The 12,548-nt window shown below is 41.5% G+C and overlaps 1 protein-coding gene across 1 annotated transcript in view; it reads left to right on the forward strand.

Moving 5' to 3' along the window:
- Positions 1-6,803: 6,803 nt before the first annotated feature.
- The window catches only part of LOC105034534 (dolichyl-diphosphooligosaccharide--protein glycosyltransferase subunit 1A), a 45,132-nt gene continuing 39,387 nt past the window's right edge, over positions 6,804-12,548 (forward strand). The window contains 2 exon segments of the mRNA XM_010909736.4: positions 6,804-7,021; positions 8,020-8,064. Coding sequence (XP_010908038.3) covers positions 6,920-7,021; positions 8,020-8,064 — 147 coding nt within the window. The 5' untranslated portion in view covers positions 6,804-6,919.

Consider the following 12,548-nt stretch of genomic DNA (forward strand, 5'->3'; position numbering starts at 1 on the left):
GACAGACGAACAGATGGAAGGAAAAAAATATATATTTGGAAATACTTCAAAAGGAAAAATTTATATTTTCTTTATCTGCTTGTGATCTTTCCATCTCATCCATCCATTTTTTAGTCCTTAGTATTTTCTTTAGTCCCATATCGAAAAACCATGTAAAACTCCTCCCTCCTAACATCTATAAAAAGGCTTTTGTACTCCCATTAGAGGGAGAGTCCAGAAATTCTTCTAGAGCCTTGCATAGAGGAAAAGAAAGGGACTACTTCATGAGCAGCTAAGCTAGCAGTCTCGGGAGTGGAGAAGAAATTTTGTAACGACATAGAGCGGGTTTATTATTCTAAAACTTTCTTGTATTTCTTTATATGCAATAAAGATTATGTTTTTTATTTAAATCGTTATGAGTTCTTTATTTGCTCTCTTTCATATACTTTTATTTATGCTTTCCTGTTAGATTAATATTAGGAACAACTTTTACTTTTCGGAGACGCACCGTGATCTACGGGTACGGGGCATGTCGAGAAAAGAAGAGTTGTTTACCTAGTACTTTCCAGAGACGCACCGTGATCTACGGGTATGGGGCGTGCCGAGGAAAGATAGGTATTTTTTCTAAGATTAATCATATCTATTTAATTAAAAGAAAAGAGATACAACTCTACTAGTGCAAAATTAATTCAAAACTCCCGAGCTCTTTATTTTTTAATTACATCAATTTTAAGATAATTTATTTTTGAAATCAAAACAATCCTTCTGTATTTTAATCTCAACTTAGCCCAAGGTCCCTGAGGATACGATCTCGACTCATCCTACCTACGTAGTGAGTAGAGTTATTTTTGGTGCTATCAACGACTACCCAAGGTCTCTGGCATAGCTTGCCACTTTCCTTTTTTCTCTCTCTTTTTTTTTTACACTTGGACGAGGATTTTTCCTCTGCTCCTAACGGGGTTGTAGGGGTGTAGAGGAGCTGTTGAGGAGGCTTTTCCCCTCATCCGGTCTTAAACGACCAGGTCTTCATTTGTGTCCGAACGAGGTTTTTCTTCTGTTCCTGACACAGTCAATTTCAGCTTATGTTAGGACGAGGTTTTTCTCCTGTTCCTAACAGGACTGTGGGGCACATAAGGGTCGTTGCGAAGGCCTCTCCCCCCATCCGGTCTCTTAATAACCAGTACTTCGATTTGGCTCATGTTAGGATGAGGTTCTCCTCCTGTTCTTAACATGGCTGTGGGGGCGCATAAGAGTCATTGTGAGGGCCTCTCCCCCCATCCAGTCTCTTAATAACCGGGTCTTCGTTTGTGTCGGGATGAGGTTCTCCTCTTGTTCCTGACACGCTTAGTTTCGATTGTCTGAAAGAGCTACTCCCTGTCGTTATAAGCTCATACCAAAAGAAAAGATATGCGAATATGAAACTTTTATTTAAGACAAAGTTATCGGTAATACATTTGTAAATTTTTCGAATTCTATGGTCACGGAAGGTCCGCTCCTCTGAGCTCTTTTAGATAGTATGTTCGGGTCGGACTACCTCCCTGACCTCATACGGGCCTTCCCAATTTGGGGCAAGTTTTTCTTGATTCTGAGGTTGTAAAATAGTGGCTCGCCGAAGTACTAAGTCTCCCACTCTAAAGGCTTTGCTCTTAACCCGGGAGTTGTAGTAGCGGGCTACTTTCTGTTTGTAGGCTGCCATTCGAACTTGACTGTCTTTCATTTTTCTTCTAACAAGTCGAGGTTGGCCTTGAGATCCTGTGAGTTGCGCTGCTCATCGAATGTCACGACTCATGCCGACGGAAGCTTGAGTTCAATCGGGATAACGGCTTCTGTTCGAAGGCTAAGGCAAAGGGGGTCTCTCCCATGGGCAGTTTTTGGGTAGTTCGGTATGTCCATAACACATGATTAAGCTTGTCTGTCCAAGTTTTCTTTGCTTTTTCAAGTCTCATCTTGATTCCTTGCAACAGAGTCCTGTTAGTCATCTCGGCTTCGTCGTTTGCCTATGGATGGGCTATTGATGTAAAGTTATGGGAGATGTTTAAGTTCTCACAAAATTCAGCAAATCTTGCTCCAGCAAATTGTCGCCCATTATCAGTAATGAGAGTTCTGGGTAAGCCGAACCTACAAATGATTGACTTCCAGACAAAGTCCTGCACTTTAGCTTCTGTGATTTTCATCAAAGGTTCGGCTTCGACCCACTTGGTGAAGTAGTCAATTGCCACTAGGAGAAACTTTCGCTGCCCGAATGCCATGGGAACAGGTCCAAGGATATCCATCTCCCATTGTGCAAACGCCATTGGGCACTCAAGGATGTAAGTTCGGAGGTGGATTATCTTTGGATATTCGCATATCTCTGACACCGATCGCACTTTCTGACATATTCAATGGAGTCGTGGTACATTGTAGGCCAGTAATAATCTTGTCGGAGCAATTTGTGGGATAAAGATCTAGCCCCCAGGTGACTTCCGCAGACTCCTTCATGTACCTCCCACAAGGCAAAGTCGGCTTCAGAAGGCCGGAGACATTTCAGGAGGGGCAAAGAGTATGACCTCTTGTACAGCTTGCCCTCATAAAGGATATATCGGGAGGTCTGGTTTCTAAGCTTTCGAGCTTCTTTTGCATCATGAGGAAGAACCCCATCTTTGAGGTATGCAACCAGTGGGTCAATCCAGCTGGGTTCATGGTTGATCTCCATTACAAGCTGCGGTTCTTCCGTACTTGGATATTTCATAACTTCGAAGAGGACTTCCTTGGGTAGTTCAGCCGGAGCCAGTGCAGCCAACTTGGAGAGAAGATCGGCTCTGGTATTTTCTGCTCTTGGAATCTACTTGATGTCAAAGCTGCCAAAGGCAGGGATGATCTCATTTACCTTTTCGAGATACTTGGCCATACTGTCCTTTCGAGCTTCATAGTTTCCGCTGACTTGTCCCACCATCAATTAGGAGTCACCTCCTTAGCGGCTCTGGTTTTGGTAGGGCCCTCAGCCGATCTTCCCTACTTTCAAGCTGACGTAGGATGAATCTGTTGAGTCGACCCTGTCTGATGAGCTCCTCGATCTCATCTCGAAGCTGAATACACTCCTTCGTGTCGTGGCCGTGGGCACGATGATAGAGGCAGAACTTGTTAGGATTGCACTTCCCGGGGTGTGTGCGCATTCTTTCTGATCTTGGTAGCTACTCCCTGATCTCCATCAGCACTTGAGTTTTTGGAGCATTGAGAGGGGCATAACTGTGAAATCTTCCTGGGGGAGAGCTCCACTGAACTCTGCGGTCCGGACTTCTTTGCCTATGAGCTTGGGGGGGAGTTCGGACACGCTTGTGTCCGGGAGGAGTTCAAGAATGTGGTCGAGCTTCACTCGATCCTTTTTCAGCCGCGGGCTTGCTGGAGTCACCCGCTTGCCGCTCCTTGCGGCCTCCTCGTCCTTCAGCTTGAAGGCTTCCTCTGTTCGGGCATATCCTTCGACCCGAGCCAGCAAATCAATGAAGTCCCTAGGATACTTCTTTTTCAGAAAAAATAGAAGGTCATTTTTTTGAAGACCGCTCTTCAGGGCGGCCATTGCAACTGATTGATCCAAGTTCGGACCTCCAATGCGGTGGTGTTAAAATGGTTGACATAAGTTCGGATGGATTCTCCCTTCTTTTGCTTGATGTTGATGAGGGACTCCGAACCTCTCCAGGGACGTCGGCTGCTGATGAAATGAGCCACAAACTGATGGCTCATTTGATCAAAGGAGAAGATAGTACCCGACTTCAGTGTCGAGTACCAATTTCTTACTGCTCCCTTCAAGGTAGATGGGAAAGCTCGGCACAGGATGATGTTTGGCGCGCCATGGAGCAGCATCATTGTCCGGAAGGCCTCCAGGTGGTCAACCGGATCCGAGGTCCCGTCGTAGCTCTCAAATTGGGGAAGCTTGAAGTTCGACGGGGTCGGTTCTTGTATAATCCTTTGAGAAAAAGGAGGGTCAGTACAGATATTCTCACCGTAAGTAGGGGGAGCATGGCGGAGCTCTTCGATCCGCCGATTCATCTCTCGAAATCTTTGATCCAAGAGATCCTCTCGATCATGAATCTCGAGGGTCTTCTGGCAGAACGAAGGTAGAGACCCTCCAGAGGTGGAATCGTGATCAGACAGAGGGCTCTCCACCCTCTACTTCTCCTTTTCGGGGGATACAGGGCGACTGGCCCAAGTGGGCCGCCCGATCGTCGGATTCTGAAACTCCGACAATGCTCTTTCCAGTCACACAGATGCCTGTGACTGCTGCTGCTGCTGCATGACCTGCACTGCTTTGGTGAGGCCCCTGACCTGCTGAACTAGCAGGTTGAACTGCTCCATGCCGACTGCCGTTGTCGGAAGAGGAGTCTGAAAAATTGGAGATGAGGCCGGAGCTGGCGGATCTTGCTGAGATCTGGCCATGGAGGCCGTAGATCGCCTGGTGAATGCTTTTCAGGGAGGCATCAGGTTGGGATCTGGCTGGAGAAGAAGAAGAAGATGTCGAAGAAGATGATCGGAGACAGTCCCGTTGAGTACTCCTTTAAGAACAAGGGTCCTGCGAAGACATAGGCCCTTCCTCTAGTGCCAATTCTGTTGGTGCAGAATTCTACCGATGCCGGAGAAGCTGGAGTCGAGGGGATCACGGCCGCCGTCAGGACTTGCAAGGAAAGTCTAAACCGGAGTTGGGGGTGCTCCGGTAAGACCCTCCGATGCTCAAGTCAGTACTCTGCTTCAACAGAAATGGAGCACTCGAATGGGATTTTAGCAGAGTTTAGAGATAATGCTTAGAGCTTAGAGGAGAATGTATCTGGGGGGTCTCTTTTATAGATTGGAGAGCGTAACCGATTGATAGCGACGTCCGTAACTGCCTGATAGTGGGCCGTTGGGGCCACGTGGAGTTTGTTACGGAGAGTAGTGGTGTCCGTTGTCGTGACTTGCCAGAGAGTTCGGGCCGGACGACTGAAGCTCGGTTGGGACGTCTGGTGGAGCGAAATAGCTCTCTGTCTCAGCAATCTAAGAGAAGCTCGAATGTTTCCGAAGTTGCTGACGGGTTAACTGTTGTTGGGTACCTTAGGCATTGATGCTGCAGATGGAAGTCATCTGCTATAGAAGCTGGATGAAAACTTTCTATTGGAGAAATCTGGTTGGAGTTTGATTGCTAGAGAAGTCCATCTGAAATTTGTCTGATGTAGAAGCTTGTCTGAAGACTGTTCGCTGGAGAGGTCCGGTTGCATGAGGAATCCGGCAAAAGGTCGACCGATAGCAGAATTCGAAAGGCGTTGTGGAAGTTCGTCCGCTGGAGGAGTCTGGAGGACACTGTGGAAGGTCGATCGCTGGAGGGATCCGGAGGAAATTTGTCCGTTGGAGGGATCTGGTTGGCACTGTTGAAGTCTGATTAGCACTGTTGAAGGTTGATGGCTGGAGAGGTACGGAAGACAACGGAGACAGTCGGTCACTGTAGAAATCCGGCTGCTGAAGCCCGTCTATTGTAGAAGTTCGTCTGGAATCCATCCGCTGTAGAAGTTCGGACGGAGTCCGGAAGGAGGCCACTTACTGTAGAAGCTTGGATGGAGATCGGTTACTGTAGAAACTCGGATGAAGTCCGCTTGCAATAGAAGTTCGGATGGAATTCGCTTACTGTAAAAGCTCAAATGAAATTTGGAAGACGGTCGACCACCGTAGAAACTTGAATGGAGTCTGATTACTGTAGAAGTCCTGCTGCTGGAGAAACCCGAACATTGACGAAGTCTGGAAGAGGCTCGGAGTAAAGTCGATCGTGACAGGAGGAAGTCTGGAAGAGATTTAGAGAGTAGTCGATCACCGTAGAAAATCAGCTGATAGTGAAGTCCAGAGAGCATTTGGAGCAATCCGATAGATGACTGAAGGAGTTCATTATTGGAGAAGTCCGGAGGGTACGGTAGGAGTTCGTCCGTTGGAAGAATCTGGAGGATACTGTGGAAGGTTGACTGCTGGAGGAGTCCGGATGATACTGTGGAAGGTCGGACGGTCAGGAGAGTTTAGAAAGATGCCGCCCAAGGTCGGAAGCCGGAAGAGTCCTAAGAGGGTTGGCCTTTTACGAACTTCGATTGGAGTTATTTTATACCCAACAATATATATATATATATATATATATATATATATATATATATATATATATTATATTTTTTTATATTTATTTTTATATATATATATATATATTAGGTTTAGCTAGTGGCTTGCCTCTCCAACATGATTCCAACACTGTACATGTAATGCACCCCCCATGTACCATAATGCACCCCCCATGCACCGTGAGGTAACCTTAGGGTGCATTTGGTTAGCCATTAAAAAAGTATCTTTTTTATTTTTTGATTTTTAAAAAATAAAAATCAAAAAGCAATGTTTGGTAATACCATAAAAAGTAAAAAATAGAAATAAAAAAAATTAAAATAATTATTTTATATATAAAATAAAATTTTTTATTTTTTAAAATTTATTTTTTTATTTTTTTTACTTATACACATCTAAAATACTAAACTAAAAGGTAAAGAGTCTGAATCTTTCTCTCTCATCGAGCTGTTCACCTCTCCACTTCCTTCTCCCTCCATTCGTGAATCCTTCTTCCTCATCGAGTTCTTCATCCGCCGTCTCCAAATATTACTTTTTACTTTATAGCAATGTAGTTATCAAACATACTTTTTATTTTTTTTATTTTTACTCAATAATAAAAATTAAAAAATAAAAAATATTTTTTAAAAATTAAAAATCAAAAAATAAAAAGTGTAACTAAACGCATCCTTAATGGTTAGCCGAACCGAAGCTTGTCTCGCGGATTCGCCCCGTTATATGTACGACATCTCGTTCCACGCATTTCTCGACCGCAGAGGGTTTTGCAAGAACCCCTAGAGTCCTCGTCCGTAAGTCCGCGGCCGGCTCGAGTCTCGGATCCCTAACTCTGGCCCGATCGAGAGGGATGGCGCCGACGGTGTCTCGCTTCGTTCTCCTCCTCTTGTTGCTTTCGATTGTCTCCTCCACAGCACGCTCCGATCTCGTGATCTCGAGGGTCGATCGACGGGTGAGCATATCTCCTCATCTGCCCCGTCCTTCCATTCTCGATTTTTTTTTCCTTTTGGAAGCAAATTATCGCCAATTTTCGTTATTTCTATCTGGAAAAGGTTTGATCCGTAGATGCCGATGAAAACAAATCGATTTTTGGGTAAAATCTCGAATGCGTTTTTGATCTAATGGCCGTGAACCGGATTCTAATTGGAGAAACGCTCGTAACAGTTTCTTATATGAATGCATAAACGCAGGCATATTTTGATGCGTAGGGAAGAGGTGAGGAGATAGTGATACAAATAGATTTGAGGGCGGATGGTTGTTGAGGCCATGACTTCAACGGCTTTGTTCTGAGAACTGAATGGAAAAATCCTCTTAAAATAGGTTCCTTTAGAAAAATTAGGCCCTTGGGGTGGGGGTTTGAGGTCTGAAGAAAAGAAAGCAGAGAGAAATATAATGAATGTATAAAGTTTAGGAACATATGCCATTGAGATTTTGATTGATAATTGGATTTAGACACCCATGTGGACATGCATGGATGTTCAGTAAATAAAACAATCGGTGTATTTTGTTGACTGGAAGTCAGGTGTAAAAAAGCCGAGTTCAAGTGGACCAGGCATAAAGCTCTAGGGAGACATGTTTTTGTAATCAAGCCAAGCTTGAAGGAGCCCATTTACGTTTGAACAGAGCAAGGATTGTTCATGAACAACTCATTTAAGCAATCTGCTTAGATCATGAGGGCTCTCAAGGTTTATGCACAGAGGCGAGAGAAAGAGAGAGAGAGAGAGAGAGAGAGAATCCTTGCTGTTACATCCCAATCTTGGTGAAATTTGTTCTTTTTTATGTAACTTATATTAGTCTTTAATGTAACTTATATTAGTCTTTAATAAATAAATTTACACAGTTTTGTTAGTAGATAATAGCTAAAATAATTATTTGAATCTTGCTATTATGTTGAGGTTTATCTCTCATTGTTGTTGCTGTTGACCCCATGAGAGTTTTATTTTCTAACAGATTGATTTGACTTCTCACATCGTACGAGTCATCTCCACATTAAAGGTAACTATGGTTACTTTATTTTATCTTCTTCATGATCTTCAGGGCATTTGTGGGAGCTAATGAGTCTTTAACAATTTATAATGCTTTTTGTTGCAATGTCACTTCATTTTTGTATGATAGCATTAGTTGTATCTGCTAGCTGATTTTAATGTTATCTTTATCTAGCTTTGGAAAAATCATAAGAGAAATTACTTCTATAAATTTTTTCATACTATATTTATCTTTTACATAGCCTGTGTAGGCAAGTTGTTCTAATGATTGTAGCAATTGCTGAAATTTGAAACTTTCAATTTCAAGATGTTGTTTGCATGGTCTAATTTAAGATTGGAGCAAAATTTGATTACAGTTAACACTTAATGTGCCTATGCTTGATGCGCATGCATGCATTAGTACGAAGAGAATTTGGTGAAGTATTTAATATCAAAGTTCAGCTTCGGTCCCACAACCTCAAAGCTGCAGATAATCTTGTCTTACATATATTAATAAAACTGTAGAAGCAATTGGCAATAATTATAACTCGCATGCCTAATCCTATTCAGATGTCAGCTTTATGTGCCATGTCATTATTCAGCTCAGGATGTCAGTGGCAATATGGAAAGTCTTTCATATAATAGTGCACATGAGGAGAAAGATGGAAAACCATGATCTCATTGTTATTTTTTAAATTTATTGTAGATGAAAAAATAATTTTCCTCAATTAGAGGGAAGAGAAATATCGTAGCCAAAACCAGTTTATTTGATGAAGACAAGGTTTTAAATATCATGAGATAGGGTGTCCTAGTGTTTCCATGAATTGCAATTGCTCGCATCCTGACCATGGAATTCCGTACCAGGCTAAACCATCCGGTACACCCTATACTGTACTGTAGCGAACGCATACTGGTACGCCGAACCGCTCCATTTCGATACAGGCATATTGTATTGTACCACGTGCCAACACTATAGGGTCCGGTATCAAGACAGAATTCTTTGATCCTAACACTTTGGATAGTAGTTGTCTTGTATCGTCTCGGTCCATTGCCTAGTCTTGTCACGATACTTGGGATAGTGGTACATCTTGTCGGCTCATTGATGCATAAAACCATTGATAAAGTTATATAAATATTATTCTAAAGGTTGGAGGTAGTGTTGGGTTTCGAGGAGCACAAAGGAAGATAGATTTTAAAAATTTTTCTTAAAACTCAAGTCTTCCGAAAACCTAAAAACCCTAGGACCCCCTTAATGATATAGTAAATAATAACTAATAGGTATAAAACTCATATCTATTAAGTCGATGAAGAAAGGGAAGAAATCGGTAATCGATTCCATGAGACCCCTAAGTGTGAGTCTTTTAACGTTGATCCACACAGGAAGTTGACCAAAGAATTGCTTCGACGGAACTTTGTCTATGAATTGCTTCACCAATTGAGCCTTTTAGCCTATCCTGGATCAAGACCTCTCTCAGATGAACCGTTAGCCTCTTTTCCTCACTCTCTCTACTCTCTAAATCGCCTCCTACTCTCTTTCTAAGCCTTATCTTAAAATCAGTGGACTTGTTTTAATAGAAAAACTATGTCCTAATAAGACAAAGAAGAGAAAGGGATTGATTTTATCTGAGAGTTTGAGTGCCTTGGACTCTCGGAATGAGTTCTATTATAAGGAGCAGGAGGGGCGCAGAAAAGGGCTCAGATATGCCCTTTCACGTGTTCCTCAAATCAGCGTATCAGACAATTAAGATACTTATTTGAGGACTCTTAATTTTCAGATACGTTGATTCAGGTTCTGCTCGCTTCTGTCTGCAATCGGATAAGCATTCAACACCCTTTTTTAAATTAGAAAATTCTGATTTTTGTCACGTGGAAAGCTCTTTGAACGAGGCTTCTGATGGCACAAGTTTTGAGGTGTGACTATATCCTAATGAGGAGAAATATTGGCATGAAGCCGTGACTGTTCGCGTCGCTTTATCCCGCACGCGCCGGAAATAAAAGGATGTTTGATGCCCCATCTGGCCATGGCACACTTTAAAGTTTGTGCCATCTAGATAGAGGGTTGAGAGGGCTCCACATGGGTTTTGATTTCAGATTAAAAGGATTTTTAAATCCTCTTCATCGAACAAAGCAATACATGGTTTTGTTTTGTGGCGTCGTTCCAAGTTGTGGCATCCAAACAAAGTCTCTATCTTAATGTAAAAATTAAATTCTGATCTTATCAGAATTCAAGGGATGTGGAACGCTTCCTTATCTATTTGAAATTTATCAAAAAATAAGTAATTAACATGTAGAAGGACTCTTGGTCTCTTTTGCATGCCAAATCTATTTGAGAGTCCTTCTGCACACTAAATTTATTTGTCGCACAAAATTGGTGCGTCCGAAGTCCAACCCCTTTTGGACTTTTTGATATGGGCGTGGATAAGGCTTGGGGATGCCCAAACTTGGCTACCCCCGTTAGGCTCGATTCAATCAGGGTCCTACATAAATAGGTAAGTCCAATTAAACAAGATTTAAGCCAAATCTAATTTGGCTAGGTGCAAGGGTTAGCCTACAAGTGCTAGCTTGCCAATTAGCCACCCAATTAGGTTCAATTTATCTATAAAATGAATCCAATTGATTCTTTGATTAATTTTTTGATGTGTGTGACCCATTGGGTTCCACATCTAGTTGGCAGTAGGTCTAGGTACATGTTGACCAAGCTAAATTAGAGCTGATTTAATTAATTTAGGTTAAATTGCATGCCGACCTAAGTTGTCCAGTTAGAATCTTTTCTAATTGACTCATGAATTAAACTCTTTAATTCACGAAAATCTACATGATAAGATTGACGTTTAGCAATATATCATGCCTATTCAGAAAATGTAAAATTCGGTGGAAATTTTGAAAATACCTTTCAGTGGCAAGTTACCATGCAATTCAATCCTTCGATCATCCTTCATTCTGAATAAGCGATGGATATAGAATTAAGTCAAATCCTAACATTTATTCTTGTGGATATCATCCTACTAATGAAGATTTGATTAAAGAAGCATTAGAAATCATTTCTAATCTTCTTCTGCTTTGATCAAAGACTTTTTGAGTCATCATTTGACGAGATAGCTAGGATGATAACTCCTCTTACCATAGGTGATTTATTCTTTATTGATCAAACTCATGATCTTCATACACAATTCACCATAGCCGGAACACCTCGTTCATGACTTAGTCATGAGTGAGTATGAACTAAAATATGGGTTCATGTGAATAAGATCTCATGATGGTTTCAAGTCTAAGGATCAGTTGCACAACTTTCACTTAGAGAACCTTCTTTTGATATGTAAGGGTTCCATAAGAAGTTTTCTTTTAGTAGGTCAATTCAGTGAACTTATTTTCTAATGAACACCCACATTTTTGTATTAGTGTCTCACATAAGTGACTTGTAAGATTAGCTACCCTCTCTTTTGAGCATACATAGGATGTGCCAGTCTATCCGAAATATTGATCTCCGAATCAATACTTCTATGACTAGGAATGATTTTAGATTAGAATTTTAGGGTTTTGGATCTTATAGGCATGACCACTTCATGATCCCAAAATTATTGTCCTAATCTATGGGGTTCATCATTATCTTTTAAACATAGAAAGATATAGCTGTAAATGATGAATTTAAGAATGCCTTTATTAATATATAAATGTCAATACATGAGTTGGGATTTTACAAAGATAAGTGCCATCGAAATACAAATTCGATTTGCTTTAGGGCACCTATCTTTCATTCTCTCACTTGCACTAAAGCTAATCGCTCCTATATTTTAAACCCATATTATCAAGATGACGATCAAATAGCTGCAATGGTAAGACTTTAGTGAATGGATCTGCTATATTGTTCTTTGTTTCAATCCGTTTAATAGATACGTCTTATCTCTTGATAATCTTTGGAACGAGGTGATAGCTTCTGAGGATGTGCTTGGATCTGTGGTGAGACCTCGGCTCCTTTGTTTGAACAACGGCTTCAGTGTTATCACAATAAAGCAGTACTGATCGTTCAATTTAAGGAACCACTCCTAACTCAGTGATGAATTTCTTCATCCAGATAGCTTCCTTGGCGGCTCCACTAGCAGCGATGTGCTTTGCCTCAGTAGTTGAGTCAGCTACAGTCTGCTGTTTGGAACTCTTCCAACTCACTGCTCCTCCATTTAAGGTAAAGACATATCTAGATATTGATTTGCTATCATTTGGATCGGACTGAAAACCAGAATCGGTATATCCTTCTAATTTTAGCTCTAATCCTTTATTAGATTAGAAAAACATCTTGAGTCCTTCTCAGGTACTTAAGCATATTCTTCGTAGCTTTTTAGTGTTCTTCTCCTGAATTGCCATGAAATCTATTGGCTATGCCTAAAGCATAAGCCACATCGGGCTTGGTATATAGCATGGCATATATTATAGATCTCACAATCGAAGTATAAGGAATAGAATTCATTCTTTCTCTCTCTTCTTATGTCTTAGGAGACATCTTTTTACAGAGACATATGC

The sequence above is a fragment of the Elaeis guineensis genome, chromosome 4, assembly GCF_000442705.2.
Source record: "Elaeis guineensis isolate ETL-2024a chromosome 4, EG11, whole genome shotgun sequence".
In the NCBI taxonomy this organism is placed as follows: Eukaryota; Viridiplantae; Streptophyta; class Magnoliopsida; order Arecales; family Arecaceae; genus Elaeis; species Elaeis guineensis.